Source organism: Bombus vancouverensis, chromosome 2, assembly GCF_051014615.1.
Source record: "Bombus vancouverensis nearcticus chromosome 2, iyBomVanc1_principal, whole genome shotgun sequence".
Taxonomy (NCBI): domain Eukaryota; kingdom Metazoa; phylum Arthropoda; class Insecta; order Hymenoptera; family Apidae; genus Bombus; species Bombus vancouverensis.
In genome coordinates, this window is record NC_134912.1 from 11,701,503 (window position 1) to 11,719,428 (window position 17,926).

The 17,926-nt window shown below is 38.2% G+C and overlaps 1 protein-coding gene across 7 annotated transcripts in view; it reads right to left on the reverse strand.

Annotated features, from left to right (window-relative positions):
* Window positions 1-17,926, reverse strand: part of kug (FAT atypical cadherin kugelei) — a 500,026-nt gene that overhangs the window by 51,807 nt on the left and 430,293 nt on the right. For all 7 annotated transcript variants that reach the window (XM_033345501.2, XM_033345500.2, XM_033345498.2 and 4 more), the window contains 3 exons: window positions 16,054-16,160; window positions 14,358-14,562; window positions 705-766 (listed from right to left, as the gene is read on the reverse strand). In XM_033345501.2, coding sequence (XP_033201392.1) covers window positions 705-766; window positions 14,358-14,562; window positions 16,054-16,160 — 374 coding nt within the window. The remainder of the gene's footprint in view (window positions 1-704; window positions 767-14,357; window positions 14,563-16,053; window positions 16,161-17,926) is intronic.

The following is a 17,926-nucleotide window of genomic DNA, read 5'->3' on the forward strand; positions in this document are numbered from 1 at the left end:
CCTGATTGTAATTTTGAAAGCGTAATTTATGAATTTTGTGAGGCACGGCTTAGAATTCGAGACATAGAAATTAAATAAGGGTTGCTTACCACGTGAAGATGAATTTCTATTATACGATTTTTGTATTTTTTGTAATTTCTATTATACGAATTTTGTAGCTATTGGATCCAAATAAATCTAGTTTATGTGTTTAGCGCAGTATAATTTAGATTTTCATATAGGAATTAAATAAGATTGAGTTTCAAGGAATTATACACGATTGAATTTTCTAGATGTTGCATATAAAGAACCAGAAAAAATTTATGAAGAGTATGTTTAATTGAAAATACGTACATGTCACGGAGAAAATTTAGCGGAATGCAATAAAGATGTAAATTTGCATTTTGATATCGTTTGCATATTACGTGCATACGATTAAATATACGTTCGAATTTATTTCCAAAAAACAAATCCTGACAAAAATTAATTTCAAATAACAAGTTTGCATACAGGTTAAATACGTGGAATGCCATCAACCTGCAATTTATGTATCATTCCGTATTCAATGTAACATGACCCGTTCGATTAATCGCAAGACAACGACGCGTCACCCAAAAAATCCAGGACTCTCACAAATAACGGCTGATTCATGGTCCCGAATCAAATTTCAATGTATACATTTTCTTTTTCTCCGTTTACGAATAATAATTCGTATGCAAACTCACCTCGAGAACATGTTCCGCTTGGTTTTCTCGATCGAGTTTCCGGCCGCTGGTCGTGATCAAACCTGAAACATAATTAAATAGAGAATTAGATCAGCAACCTTAATAAATCCCGATTAAACGGTGTTTCAATTAAGGTTTCTGGGCTGACGTTTTATCGTCGAGTACCGACCGGTAAACCGACGCCACCGAGCAAACCGGAGGACAATTCTCCGTGGCAATTTACGGTGAAATGAAAAGGCCTCAATTAGCGGGACAAAGATTAGCTCGATGCCCACGGTTTCCACGAAATTATAGCGTTCAGATTTCACCGGAATCCCGTCGAACTCGTCTCTCTATTCTTTCCCCCGTTGTTCACATTTTCTCCCTTCACCTCTTTTCTCTCGTCTCTTTTTCATTTTCTATGCAATTACGCTAAGATATACATACTGTAGCTGCTGAATGTATTCGTGCATTTATCGTAGAAAATTTGTATGAATATATTATGTGTGTTGTACAAGATTTTCTGAAACTTCTGAAATTTATTGGTAACAAAGTATATATTGCAAGTATATATACATTTAGTAAAAAGCTGATATGACACGGATAAAGGTCTTAAATATATAATTAGTGCTAAAGATGGCCTCGTTAAATATTATAGCTTCCCATAATGTATATATGACTGCATAAATACTTTATCGACTTTTTCAAACTTTGCGAACGTAATTATGATAGCCACATCTCATTATAGTGCTAGTGAAATTTCAAAATGTTTCTTGTAGCACACATAATATTACAATATTTTCATAAAGAGATTCCATGTGTGTTTAAATACTCTCGAGTGCCACTGTATATTTACGCACATACAGTATATTTTATTTCACGCCCACGATTCAATGCACGATATTCAGGGATTCGTTTGTGGTTTCACTTGGCGAAAATTCGAGGACTAACGATGACCGACGATGGATATGCCGTTCCGTTCGTTCAATTCGCAGCGAAGAACGAACGGTTTTCCGTCACAGCGTGGAATCGAAAAGGCTCGAATGCCTCGCGGACACCGGGCGTTTCGCGCATCCGTCTGCTTTCGACGAGTGTCGTCGAAAAATAATTGAGGGAAGGGGAAAAAAATGAGAGTTTCGGGTCTGGCATTGTCTGTAGCCGAGCTTCGAACGTCGGCGATCGAGAAACGTCGACGTGGTAATTGGGTTTCGGCCTTCTATTCGTCGCGGAGACCGTAACAATTTCGCGGCAAATTGTTCTCCGCGACGCGTCCCTTCTCGTTTTTCCGCCGATGTTCGTCGCCAGAAACGAAAGAAATTCGATCCGGAGAAAGACTGAAAAGGGGAAACGTTTCTTACGATTGATTTGATGCTGCACAGATGGGAGAGAAGATTAATTATTTATAAGAAGAATGGATGATCGAAATGAGACTGAAGCGTTGATATTACCGTTTAAATGGGTTAAATTAAAATTTGCCCGTCGATGAGTAAAATTAAAAATATATTTTTGACGAAGAAAGTGTAGCACGAATGTTCTCTTGTTCGAATAAGTCGAAATAAAAATTAATTTGAACTGTACTATTTAGTATTATTGACTCTTGCAATGATTTTTGTAACGACTTCTTTTGAAAGTTAGAAAGAATCTTCCATTTCGTTAAGCCACACCTACAACGTAATAATTTTAACTATGTTTCAGTATGTAGCATCTACCAGAGCAACTTTTTGACAGGATGACAGAAGATTTAACCGGATGCAGACAGTTTCCGGACTCTGAGAACGTTTCTAAAAGCAACATTGCAGAACAAAAACGAAGCCCCTGAAAATATTTCCAGAGTACATTGTCCCGCGGTCGCATTCCTTTTTTTCTGCACATTCTGCACGATTTCTCCGGCTTCCGGCAATGGTAGCAAACGACACAGATTTTATATTTCAACCGGAAATACTAATCAGGTTAAGAAGCCGCATGTTTCTATTTTGCGAAGAAGCGAGATGTTTGGCACGCGTGCGCGAAATTTACCAAACCTCTGATTCTGTGCATTCCATTACACTTCAAGTGGGGAACGCTTGAATTTCGTGGATGCGAAATATATTGAACGCGGCTGTGTTCACGAAGCTAATTATCGACCAAATTCATGCGCTAATTAGAAAGCTTTATCTAGCTCCTTGAGGTCTGATTTATTCAATAGGGAATATTATCAAAAATTGCGTAAAAATGAATTGTTGGTTAAATTTCTGTAATTCAATCGTAATTTATTTTCAAATATTCCCTTCTTCTGTTGACGTATCTTTTGTCTACTACTTTCAGAGATAAAAAACAATTTACAGATACATTCGTCCAATAATATCCACATATAAATTTAAATTACGTAGCGAGGCTGTAAAAGAAAGAAATTAATTACAACATTGAACATAATTGACGAAACGAGCATGAATACCCAATTAGCTTTTGGTATGGTAAAGAATCAATTACAATTGCAAATGAAATTTTCAGTAGGTAAATGAAGATTTGTATACATTAAAATTCGAATAGATGCTAACAAAGTTCGACCGTTTCGATATTCTTCAACTGTATAATTCAGTTTGGTTACTGTTGGACAACATCAGGATCATGTAATCTATTTTTTATAACGAAATCAAACATGTCATTTATGACGCATTTTAACTAATATTCAACAGCTGCTTGCACTCCCAAATTTTCTGTAAATTACATAAAAAATGCGCAGTTTACTAATTGTTACGTCGCGTAACACTCTACCTAGCCCAGGCCACACACCGCGGGCAATATGGCAACTAGATGTCTTCGGATACTCGCAGCGTATCCTCCATAGTTTCAAGGACCTTCCATATATCTCATAGATTTCCTAGAAAAGGTCCTTTAAACAAAACAAACATCTGGTTCCGAGGAATTTCTAAAGACTATTGTCTACCACGGCTGGACAAGGGAAAGTTGGTTTTTCTCACGCACGCTGCAACTTTCCTCCCACTAACCACTTTCTCTCGAGGGCGGTTAAGACCCTTCGTTTAACCAATTAGAAACGAAGCCTATTCCCTTACTCTCCTAAATAACATCGGCACCAACAAATCCGATGGTCCCGTGCGCTAGACACACCCATCCTTAGCTTTCCTCCGACAAATCATCGTCTCCCAAGACGGTACTGATTTCACATCCTTCGAACGGTCAACATCCTTCGAGCGGGTATACACACCCGCAGATCAGTCACTCACTCATCTCGTACATACGCACCAGTGTAACTATCCTCGTTATAAGTTGTGGAATAAACGGTGAAATATAACTTACTACTGTGTCAAATTCATTTAACCACCTCTGTTATCTTAATCGAAACAGGGGAACGACTACTTCGCGGCGTCGATTCACCGAATCGTAGCGAGAATTTACGCCTCTCGCTGACGCGTTTTCCTCGCGACCGCGTCTCTCCGCGAACGGTCGTAACACTAATAACAAAAGCTCGTGCTTGCGTGTATTATATAATTAGAAATACAAAGCTGTCGGATCATACAGGGCCATCAACACAAAATGACGATACGCGTCATTTGATCGAATCGAGCCTCAGATCACAATCACGGGTCGACATAAAAAATTGACAAGAAACTACAGTACAGTCGTCAAATGCAATATCGTTGCTCGAATACGATGCTGGTACGACGTACACTTTTCTGGCCAAAAGATTCGACGTGGTAATAAAGGTCGACGTTCTGCCAACGTGCGCTTTTCTCGTTGGAATCACTGGTGAAACGAGAAAAAGGGGAAGGTTAGAAGGGTGAGATGACGCGACGAATGTACAGGGTGAGTCTGAAAGGTTGTTGGAAAATTTACGAGGGTGATACACGCGTGTCAAAGCTAAGATATGTAAACGACAAAATGGAACCACGATAGAGTCGAGTCCTTTTTCGGTTCGCATTGCAGTGTCCAGCTGGAGATGATTTTCGTGTGGTCACCGATATGGAGTTGGTTTTTATATGGAATTTAGAGAAACTTTCGAATAACAGAGTGAAAGAATGGATTGATGTTTTTTTGATTTTTCTATAGTTACGTAACATGAAAATTAAAATAGTTCTGAAAATGCTCTATTCTTTCTAGGTATTTAAATAATTAATAATAACAGATACTCTCTACGATTCTTTTATATTTATTAATTATTGGATTTTACTGAGATCGTTTAATTCCTATATTCCTCTTGCAAGTCCTTTTTTATTGAAGAAATATGTAACAAAAGCTAAAACGGAAAACGAAAGATTTACATTAAACTACATTATATGCATACCAATTTAAATAACATTTTAATATAATGTACGTAATTTAATACGTTTAATGGCGCTCTTCCGATTCAAAAACGATCCAAAACTCTTACAAAACAAGCTACATTATTTCTATTCCCATGATTCATTCGCATCACCCTCTAGGCTCGATCCACATAAGAAAAGAATGGTCACGAGGAACGAGAGATCGTCGAAAAATAAAGTGAACAAGACGAAGTGAAAAAGAAAGGGAAAGCCTGATACCGGTAAAAACTCGACGACGAATAGAAAAGTTCACGACGTAGAACGCATTTAAATAATTGCTTTTCGTTTTGGTCCCTCGGTCTCATCACATCGAGACATCGTCGTCTCGACTGACTCACCCGAATGAACGCGCGGCTCGTCACACGTAGACAGCTTTCTCCGCGAGAAATTCGTTATCGGAAATCAAAACTATTCGCGATATTATCGACAGTACTATCTGGTTCCGCCGATATACCAAGATGTGCCGCTATCATCAGATCAGAACGGATTTATTTTTCGTCTCCCCGGAGCACAACCGACGACGTTCATTCCCGAGATCTCGAAGCCCGCCGGCAGCTTACTCTATGACGACTGCTAAAAAATGTTCCGTGGAAAACCGTGGGACCAGCCAGCTTCCCCGGAGAAATTTTTTCCCCTGCACAGTTCACGTCGCGTCGTCGAGCGTGATTTCCGGTGCAGAGTGTCGCAGAGGTTCTTTTCACGTGCATTCGAGGAGCATCCCCGTCGCGTGAAAATATCGCGACTGAACGAGCAGTGTTGCGTATATGGGCTGCGTATTTGAACGAGGAAAAATTGTGAATCGAAGTTTGAGAAGGGTTTTTGGGGGACAGAGAAATGTTAGTGACACCTTAGAAATTAGAATTGTATATACTGCGTTATTGATCAAGTTTGATTTATGTTAAAAATGAATTATACACTATATTTACGTTTGTTACGACTAAGCATAAGTGAAACGAATCGAAATGAAACGGATGTGTTTTTATTAATTTCCAATTGCGTGATGATCGAAGTCTTTTTTAACGGGTTAAATGGTCGCATATTATTTGTTAGTTTCGCGAACACTGGTCGTAATAGAGCTTAAACTTTAAAATATCGTAAAATATTCAATAACATACATTCTACAATAAACTAATCCGATGCCAAAACGAAATGCAGCGCAAGTAACAAGTTGTAATATTATTGTAGCGTCCCGATGAAAAGTGGTTCATCAAGCATAATTCATTTTCATAGAATTAGCACGTGATCGAAATCAAGGCAGAACTCGAGAATCGGCAGATTTATCGCGGTCACGTGTTATTTAGGTATGCAAATTACGCATCTTGCTCCACAGATCGGTAAAGGTGAAACTCCGGCGAGTTGAAGGCACGAAATCAGGACGCTTGGAAATTTAACGAGCGCCGGTACAATCAGAAGCCGCCATTGATCGCGTATGAAGAATCGAAACAATTGCTACCTATCGACGTGTACGTATCGCTTTGAATTGCAAATGCGTCGCGGGATCTTAAAATTCGTGCCGGATCGGCTTGTGTTTTTCGGTCATGTCGGGCTATCGACCTTATTCCATCGGTTCCGATCGTCGAATAAACTCGGATAAACTCGCGAACGCGATTCTAGAAGCTCTCAATCGACGACATAGGACTTTCGTATTGAGTTTCCACGTGAACAGGTGTTAAACGAAGGAACGAGCGAACGGGATAAAAATAAAAGAGCGAAATCGCAGGGTTGAATGAGCCGGGCTGAACACGCTGGTTGCGACTGAATTTCGCGCTCGAAATGTGTGACGAGAGTTTGGTAGAAGAAAAAGTAGATTTACCGAGTTTTATATTCATCAAGTTAAGGATACGCGAATAAAATATAGCTTTCGTCATGTTTGCAGGAAATTTCAGAAACTTCAAATATTTCAAAAGCATAAAAATAGAAACAATAAATGACCAGAGAAACGTATAAACAGATAAATAAATATGTATATTGGAAACTAATAGTTAATACTCGTGTGACGATAGCGTCGCGTCACAGGTCATCGTATTGTTACGTAACTTTGTATAATAGATATTAAAGTATCACGATTTCAAATAAAAGTATAGTAAAATTTAGTCAGATTCAACGAAGGATAAAACGAGGAGCACATAGTTAAAAGCTGAACATTGAAATGTGAATATATTTCAAAACGGATTGAAAATATATTAATACAATGAAAGTATTAAAAATGTACTAATGATCCATTATTTTGCATAAATATAAAATTTCGATTCAAATATCTTTTCAATTGCACGAATAACCAAAATAATATCCCTATCGCCGTTCGCCTGTTCGAATACTCGATTGCAGCAGACATAAAAAAACCTTTTCGTGATAAAACGCGATGTTCACCGGATACGACTAACCTGTTTCACTGGCGCATGTGTACACACAGCTTTCCCCGGGCTGCAGCGTATTACACAGCCGAGAGAGCCGTGGTATCTGATCTAATCCTCGCAATAGCATTCCCAAAACGCCGTGATTATCCGTTATTATTTCCTGTGTTTCTTTAAATAAAAACAATACAGCTGGTGAACCGTAAACGTAACAACCGCGCGAAATTAGATCGCTTCCCGGTGACTCTCGCGCTGTAACTTATGCAATCTCGTCCGTAGTAGTCGGCTCTTTAAGCAGCGTTTACGTTAGGCAACTTTTGCTCGATTGACCGAGCCGATTGATCGATCTCGAATCATTGAAACTCAGTTGAAAGTTTTCTCGTGTAAACCAAATTTCAATCAAGTGGAAAAACCTTCGAACAACTTGTGATCGCTTAAACTGAAGTTATCCATTTGTCCACTTTTGATCCAACGATTTATTTTTACGTCACGTAATTACGAATTGCGTTAGGCTTCGCGATTTGTTCTTTTGGTTTCCGCGAACTCGTTCGTTCTGCTTTTCGTTCGAATCGGGAACGGTTGAAGAAAGGAAATGGAGAAGTGTTTCGTTACGTGCGCGTAATTGCGATAACGAACCTGAGGGAGTTATGCTGTACAATGTACATGCGATTTCTGACCTTCTTTCCGAGTTGATTGTTGGGATGTTTTATGGCCGGAATCGTGCTGCAGTTCATTGTGCAGTGTCTTTTCTTTTTACTGGATCCTATCGGCCGACAGTTCTTTCTTTCGTTTTTATATGCGAATGTCAGAGATGTAGCGAAGAAGCAGTTTTACTTTGTTAGAAATTTGAGAATGTTACGCGTCGTTAATCGCAAGCTTATCTTTGTGCAAAAGAATTTCCATTTGTAATCGAGTACATGAGATAGTAGCAAAGTTTGAAAACAGAGTATTAATAAATTTACAGATCTAGCATCTCATAAAAATGTATAAATATTATTATCAGAGGAAGAATTCCATTTTAATTAATACTCTGACAAATATTCTGTTCTCATATCATTAACATTCGCCTTTTTCCAAATTTACAAAAATTCCTATAGTAAAATATCCATTTATAATCAGGCGAAAATCCAGAGTTCGTGTTTCCAATTTCCAAACTCGACGCAATTCTTGGTTCGATAGTAACACTGAATGAAATAGACATAAATTCTAGTTGTTTTATCATCACCACCATCAGCATCAATCAATACATTAAATGCTTATTAACGAGCAAATAATTCATCTTGGTACCTCGCGTTCATCTCTCTTCCTATCAGAAACATTTACGATTACCTCCGGCCAACTCTCCATTCCCTCAACGATAATTCATAGAATCAGGCATCGCTACCATCTTGCGTCTTTCGATTCCCACAAAGGCCGGCGATTGCATCGGTTCACAAATCGCCGAGCGATTACAGTACGCACGCGTGCGTAGTTCCTAATCGCAGCGATCAATTTCGCGTTCGCGAGACGAAGAGAAAGTACGCGTATAAGCATACGTTTATACCTTGCAAAATGGCCAGGGTGAAATTCCCGGCTAAACGACCTATCTGTTCTTCACGCACGATCATCGTAGTTACCATGGCGATCCGTAGGCTTATTTCGAATCTCCCCGGCTTGTTTCTAAATCTGCGTATTCGCCGACTAAGCAGAATCCACGTAAACGTTCATGATCAGTCGGATATTCTGATAAGTATTTTTGACGCACACTTGTCGACTACTCTAATGTTAGATATGTTCTACTCTCGCATCGTACAAGATACTGCGTAGTTTTGATTACAATTTCGATCGCTCATTTTTAATTATTTTTTGTAGATTGATGTTAAATTTATAGATTAACGCGTTGACCGCCAGCCGGATTTTATATATTTTTCCCTGGTAACTGTAATAGATTGAAACATGCTACGATATAATATTTAACTTTTGCAAAATATTACGTTATATTGACAAACTTCTTTTCTGACAATGTTGTCTAAATCATCTACATCATTAAAAAATTTTTACTTCATAAAATTTATCTTATCTTGATTACTTTAAAAAATTTAATCGCACGGGCTATCAACGATCTTGACAGTCAACGTGTTCGTTGAAATAAATTGATAGAACGTGTGGAAAGATTATTCGCACAATTGACGGATAATAAAACGTAACTTTAAAGAACGCCAAAATTTCGAAGCAATTCCAAGAACTTCCTATATCTTCCTATTCCTTATTCCATCAAGATTCAAGCATCACGGAGCTCCATCAATTTGTCGCTCAGCAGCCGTAGAACCGTCAGTTCTGTGAGATCGAAATTCATTTCCGACGATCCCGCGGATATATCCTGGTTGAACCGCGGAAGCCTAAAAGCGCTTAACTTCCAGCTACCATTTGATCTAGCGTGCTCGACGCATCGAATTCCCGCTGGAGATCGCGAAATCGGCTTAACGGACTCGACGACCGCGTTAAACCACGCAACGTTTTACGCAACCCTGTAGTCTCCTACATATTTATCCGAGATTATTACGCTTTGTCACAGACGATCCACCGGATAAACAGCTTAGAGAAAAAGAAGCAACCGAATGCGTTCGCGTTTCACTTAATCACTGTATTAGGTTAAGTCGCGTATACACACGCTGTGCAAATGGTTTCGTGCATTGTTGATGAAAGGAATATGCCGAGGTCGTGTTACACTAATCTTTTGGCTCGTGACAGTAATTGCGAGAATCAGCAGAAAACCAGTGTAAATGGCACAGATTCTTTAAAACCCTTTTTGTTATAGAGGAAATTTTGATACGAGAAAAATCATTTGAAAATATTAATGTATTGTGGCTGTGATTACATTGTACTATGTTTTCTGGCGAGCTAAGAAAAAATTATAAAAATACGTTTTATCGGAATAAATTATTTTTGTAATTACTGGAAATCTTTAGTTTCTTTATATTATTTAATGCCAGTTCGCTATGCATGGAATTTTGAATCAAGCATTTTAATTATTTCAGCTTTTGAATATTATAGGTGGATCGACTGATTATATAACCACTCTTTAAAAAAAATATTAAATGGTGAGAATACTAATCATTAAAAAAATACAAAAAAAAATAGTGAATTATGAAGTTAGTATAAAATATTATTTAATGTTTGACACGACGAAGAAATAAAAAAACCAGGATTCTGTATATTCCCAGGTTAAAGGATCAAAAAGTCGAATTTCTAATCTCTCACAAATTTCATTAAAAAATGTAGGTCAGCTGTGACTAGTCTGGTGAATATAAAGAGTAAAGAAGCGAAAGTATAAATTCAAAAGATTTACTTTTAAATTCGATCTCCAGCAGGCACACGGTTCTCAACATCTTCATCGTTTCAATCTCATCATGATTTCACATAAATAAGGATCATAACCTCACCCCAATCCGAGATCCACTTCACGCATCGAGGTATTCACCTAGCAAAAAGCCGACTCTCTTCATCTACTTCAATCCGGGCCAGCGAACAACCTCTTGGAATCGTCGGTACGTGCATCGAAACGTGCGATACAGCGAACGTGCGAGATACTTTGTGAATCATGGAGTACGATTTATTTTCAAGCCATTCGGCCAATCGAAACATCGTTCATTCCATGAAACAAAAGTGGGATCAGTGACTTTTCAACGTGGCAACGATACCTATATCAAATTCTATCGAAAGGAAAGAAATAAACTAGAAAATATGAATATACGAAACGATCGGTAGCAACGCTAGAGATTGCGAATGTTTATGTAATTTATGGGACATCTAGGTACGAAAATGTATAGAATGTTCAAAGTGTTTAAATTATTTGCTATGTACGATTCGTGGATTGCAGGCAGAATTTTGCTTATTAAATTTAAAAAAGGCTATATCTTATACGTATAATAATAATAATTTTCAAAATATTTTCTGGACAACTGGACTATGGTAATGTCTGTATTTCTCAATGATTCACTCGAAACTCTGTTTTCTCGTTAATTATATGACACTTTTATATATCACATGATTTTCTGAATCGTTGCTGACGTTATCAATAAGTTACCATAAATCGCAATTCGTACTGGTCTCAACAGAGAAATTCTTTTTAGACAAATTTTTATCCTCTCGATTTATATTATTAAAAAAACAAATGGAACAAATCTCTACCTACAGGTTCGATTTCTCTAGTTCATAGAGACACGAAATGACAGAAAAATCCGTAGGCTTCTTATCACAGTGTGAATGCGCCACAGAAATCGAAGATGAAGAACCATTTCTCGCGGACCAACGCGGAATCATTGTTCGATAACCCAACGACACTCGACGAGATACGACTCATTTTTTATTGACCGGCGTTCCACTCGTACGAGCATCGAATGGCGACTCTTCTAGCTCGTTTTTCGTTTCGTTCTACAGTTTCCTTCGGTCACCCAGTTCGTCCTCGACGCGTACATTTTTCTCCCCTTATCGAACGCAAAAAAAGAAAGAGAAGGAAAAAGGTAGAGGTGTCTTTTCGTAATTTCTGGGCCGACAATCCAAGAACCGTGGAAAGTTTCCCGTGGCTCGGGAAGACTGATGAATACGAATCAGCGGACGGTCGACTTTTTAATTACAAGCCGTCTTCTACCGGTGTAAGCAATTTTCCGCACCGCCTCCCATCGATCTTCGAGATGACTGGGAATAAATGACCGCTTACGAAACTTCTGGAGGAAAGGCGATGCCGCTGCGAGGTGAACGTACACCGATTGAATGAATGATGTGTAATTCCGATTTGCAGAGACTTTCGTTCCGCGTTTGCCCGTTTTGTAATTAACCATTGCGAATTTCTTGCAGAAAATTGGGATGACGAAGAAAACGAATGAAACGATCTCTCGATTTTCATCTCCAAGATTTATTCGTTCGAAGGTTATTATCAAGCTAAACTGTAAAAGCTATAAATATCTGTCTTAAACATCATCATAAGCAATACAACTATCGACATTTATTTACTATAAAATACTAATGGTACGAATGTTTCGTATGCGATATCAGAAATGCAGACACAATCATAAACATAAAGAAATAATTATTTTCCGAGATATTCGTTATTTTTTTACATTATCGAAGTATTAAAATGGATTTAATATCCACACTGCGCGTTCAGAATTATCCTACCTCGTTATCTCCCTATAATTTCGCTCCATTAATAAACCGTCAATCATTATTTATTAGCAGTTTCCCCTTTTCTCTGGTCTTCTATGTTCCGGGAAAGTGACTCGCGTCACAGAAGCGGAAGCGTCGGAGTCATTGTTTTCGACTTACGCGATAACGTATGCAAATTCGCCCGATCAAGCCGCGCCATTCATTATTCATCGTTTCTGGTGGAACGGTTGTGTTAGCCCGCGAAATTACGAAACGATGAAAAGTCAGAAACTCGTTATTGAAAGGAAAAGGAGAAGAAAGTAGCGGGACGCGGTTATATTACTGATCAGGGGGTGTGGAAAAGTGGAACTGAAGATGAAAGGGCGATGATACTGCGCGTAAATAGGCACGCGTACACCAGACGAGTGAGAATCAATTTTAATGCGGGACAATTTGCGATACAAATTCGATTCGACCCTCGGTGAATAATCTTGGCGGGCCAGCGACCGATTAAATCAGACTTTCAAATGAACCCAGAGGGGTGAAATTGGACTTTTAATTTGAGCGTCGGCTTCGTACAAGTGGCCCCGGTTATTGCTATCTTCATTAAATCGAATCTTTCTTCTAATCGTCAATTTACCGTTAAGCGATATGGAAATATCGAATCGCAGCGAATAAATCTTGTTTATTGGAATATTATGGAGAGCTTCATGCTCGAAGCGTTAAAATTGGCGCGCGCCTGCAGCGTCGATAATTTCCTGCCTGACTCTTCATCTTTGATATTTAAGCTCTTTAATTAGGAGAGCTCGTAATGGCAGGTTTGCAATCGAAATTACATATGTATCCTGACAGTGAAAAGACAGAGCTGTTAAAAAGACACGAATGAAGAGATAAAGATGTTTCAAATATCGAGATCTTTTTTCGATCGAAAATTTTATGTGAAGTGGAATTAAAATATTAATAGTCAGAAAGCGTTGGGAAATAGACTGTACATCATCATGATCAAAATATCGTTTCATGATGTAACGAGAGAGAAAGAGAGAGAGAGAGAGAGAGAGAGAATCTCGCGCCAGCCGTCAAATATAAATAACTTACGGGCTATAATTAAAATTTATTGTTCACAAAGAGCTATAAAACCAGACTATTGTGATACTCAGAAGTGAAAGCAAATTGAAACTTTCGAGCTCAATGATAAAAATTAAACGAAGGTAACGTGCAATTTTATTATCGTTCGCTGCAGTTTAAACCATGCCTTGTGTCTTTATGCCAATTCATCGTTACGATATGCATTCGCTTCAACTAGCTCCTATCTCTTTAATTCATCGCGAGAACTGACAGGGGTCAATCTATGTGACAGAACGCCATTATTAAATAGATTGAGGGCGAAACTACCACCCATTACGTTTAATCGGAGCCATCGTCCAAGTCAAACATTTATTAAAATTTCTTTCTCGATAAATTCAAATACGAATGTATCAACCGAGCAAGTGTTTTACGTTAGTACTAGAACTATCGACTATTAAAATACAGAAGTTGCTATCATGAAAAGACACATAACGCAGTAAGAAAATATATTTTCCGAAAAATTATTCAGATCTTCGAAAATGCAGTATTATAGACCTATAAAATAACTCGGAAATATCATGAATTTTGAGCAATCCAATAATTCTGATGTTGATATCTTCCCATCTTCTTCAATCCACATTTCTTGATTGAAATTTCAAAAAGCTCGAACTTATTTTCTTGCTCTGATTTATTTTCGAATTGTCGTTATTAAAATCCTCATTCATAGAAGGGCAAATTGATCTCGTTACAGCCAAGGACCGTTGTAGCCAATCTATTTCGATTCTGTGACAAGATATTGGCTCTTTTCTGACTGACCATGTGGAACTTACCGGTGGTGGAGTTGATGAGAAAATAACCTTCCGGATTGCCGCTGGTGATGGAAAAAGTGAATTGTTGGGGCGAGACGTCGCGATCGAACGCCTGGATTTGAAGAACGCTCACACCTGCCGGAGAGTTCTCCAGAACCGATGGATAATAGACTGGAACTTCAGTCAACGGGGTGTTGTCGTTCCTGTCCAGCACCTCCACGTACACCTGCACGAAAATCGGCTGTGAATTATTTACGAGAGGTAGATAAGTCCTCGCTACTGTGCGTTTGCGAAAAAATGGAAAAAAAATTGCCATATTTTTGTAAACTAGAGTTGTGGGCGGATTTTTCAGCATCGAGTATAGCAGAACTTTGAGAAATGGGAATTATATTGTATCACGCGTGCAAAACAGCAGAGATTAAGATAAATTCTGTTCGAAAATGATCAGTTTTGAATTTTAATCGGTACAAAATTATTGGCGCAATTCGTTTGGAATAAATAATTGCTAAAAGGTATCGTTTGAAAGATTCCTGGAATAATTTATTCTTTCTATCGATTACCGTTGAATGTGTAAGTTATGAAATGTACATTCGTGAACTTCTATTTTATTCGTCGAAGAATGTAATCGAGGAAATTGATTTTAATGTGAAATGAAGCGAAAAGAGCAGGAATATTTGAAGTTTAAATTATAGTAATTAATGTATCACTTCCTGTATTAATCTTCTATAGATACTACGTATAAGACTAAAATCGTAGTTTAAAGTGAATACATATTATTAGAGAGCGTATTTTTAAACAATTCGTTAATAATCTTATTTCACAACGTTGGACAGTATTATTACTGAATTCTCATTTCCTTATCTTGATTATTTTCTACAATATCAGTTGCGGCGTATATAATAAAAATTCACAGTATTGATTATAGTGCATTGCAGTGTCCACGATGAGATTTTAGCTGGTCATGTTAAATCACTAGTGAAATTTCTATCTATATACGCAATTATAAAAGTGCCGTAAATTAAACTCTTTGCGTCACGTCGGTAACAGAAAGCCTTTTTCCAATAGCGCAATGTATGTTGCAATATTATGGTGGGAGATAAGTGATACGAAAAATTTGTAGCGGTCGATAGAGAAAATTAGTTCTTTGACTAGCCATCGTTTCGCTACTAGGAGCTTATGCACGTAGAAAGTACGAAATAAATAGTCGTTCGTGATATTTTTCCGATACAATGACAAAAATGTAATGGCAGTGTTTATAGTTCAACGTAAACGACGTTACAAGCATTAATTTTATAATAATTCCTTGATCATTGATCGAAACACAGATTTTTTTACCGAGGAATTAGCAAGAAATTGTATTAAATCGAAAAATTCATAAATACCCAAAGTTTTACTGTACGTTTGCTATAATATTCTCAAAATACAAAATATTTAAGTAAATTCTACTACTTCTCTCGAATTTTTGATATTATGGTGTCCCAGAAAATATTTTTCAAAGATTAATTATTTCTCCTTCTTTCTTTTTCGTTAAGACTTATTCAACAAACCAATATTATTTAGGAAATATATCCACGTTAATTGTTGTGGCAATGTATTCTCTGCCTGTTCCCATTTTCACTGTCTGAGTGTGAACAATCAAAAATTTCGAAACACGAAGATATTTCTCGGGACAGTATAATACATTAAACATGTAATTTATCTTCCGCATTGCACAAACCTGCAAACTCGAACTCAGAGGAACCACTCCGTGATCCTGCGCGTACACCGTCAGCCAGTATCCTCTCTTCGACTCCACATCCAACATAACCTTCGTCTTGATGTTACCTGGAACGCCAAAAAACATTTTATTGAAAAGAAAAAGAAAAGGAAAAAAAAGGAGAAAATAAAACAAATCTAATGTAACGGAATATTTGCTCCCGTACAGCGATTCTAGAACATTTCTCGATCGCCAATAATTAAGAAAAAATCAAGTTATGCTCGATCGAAACGTCTCGTCGCGTAACTAATCATGCAAACGGAATAGCTGAAAATAGCCACCGTATCGCGAAACATTTTCACCTCTTCGATATCACCATGAGAAGATGCGAGCTGAGTAGGAACAGGTCGTTCTATGCGCGAAAAATAGGAAAGAAAAAAGAAAGGTGGGAAAAGGAAAGAAGGGAGGAAGAGGAAGACAGGGCAGGAAAGATAAGGAAGGAGACGTTATTACCGTCTTGCCAGATAGCTAGCAACAAGGACCGATATGAAATGACGTGCACGTAGATGGCGACTTGCCAAGCGTGCACCCGCGCGCGCGCTCTCGCGCGTCAGTGCAAAAATTGGACTGCATTCCTGTTGTTAACACGTCGAGCACGTTGTTCCGCGTGTCTTCGATCGTTTTTGCGACATTCCAGTGCTTACGGTCGGTTCTTGCACCGCGGTACATGCCATCAATGAACATACGCTTGGTTTATTACGGTATTAAAACGATAACGTCTCGATACCTGGCGACCAGTGGTCCAGGAACAGGCAAAAGGCTAACAGATATCGAGGCAGCAAAGAGAGAGAGAGCGAAAGAGAGGTGGAGACCTCGATTAATTAGCAATCCGTGATGTTACGTACGAGAGCAGATGTAGATCGTAATCAAGATTATCCCCGATTTGTTCTGTCAGTAATTGCATCTTCAGATTTCGCTGCAGTATCTTCATTAATCCCGATCTTTCGCGTGGCTCGACCCACCAGTTCCTCGATCACTGTACATTGTATGCGTGCCCAACAGTATCGGTATAATATCGAGCTCGTAATTCCACGATATCGATTAATTATCGGAGCCGAGGCGAAATTCAGCCCAGCGGGAGCCAGATACACGTCGGTGTCCTCGGTTATTTATGGCCTCGTTCCCGTAAAATTCACGGCCGTGGAATCGTGATCCGCGCTCACGATTTCATGATTTCCTCGGCCGAAGAAAAAAGATGGCTACACATGTAATTGGAGGATAGCGCGGCGCCTGAGATATCAATGGTTAATTTATTCTTCGATATATGTATATAATCCGGTATTCAGATAGAAAAATTTACTCGGTCAACGCAAGTTATTGGATTCCTTGCGTTCAATGACTGGTATTTCCAGGACTGTTGGAATGCTGGTTTGCATTAATATATTGAGTATATTATACCATACTATTTTTTTAGAACTTCCAATCCACCCGATATAAATCAAGAATGATTTTCTCAGAAGCTAAGCTCATTAGCTCAACTTTCTATTAATTTCTCAATCGCATTAGATAAATACACGTTTTAATCTTCGATTCTTCAAAAACAAATAACTTACGCCCATGAGTTCGTTTATTTCAACAAAATGATATAACTAATAACAAATTCCAAGGTTAATATAGAAAATACATATAATGAAAAATGGTCTTCGTAACATCATCTCTCATCATCATTCTCTGCTTTTACATTTACACGTTTGATCAACGTGGCCTCTAAACGGCTCAAACATAGATCTCCAAAATTAAGAAAACGATGTGCAAATGTTTGCTTGCGGCGCACTGTACAGTGGTTATATCGAGAAGTTTTCAAAAATTCGATACTCTAATCTCTGATATTCAC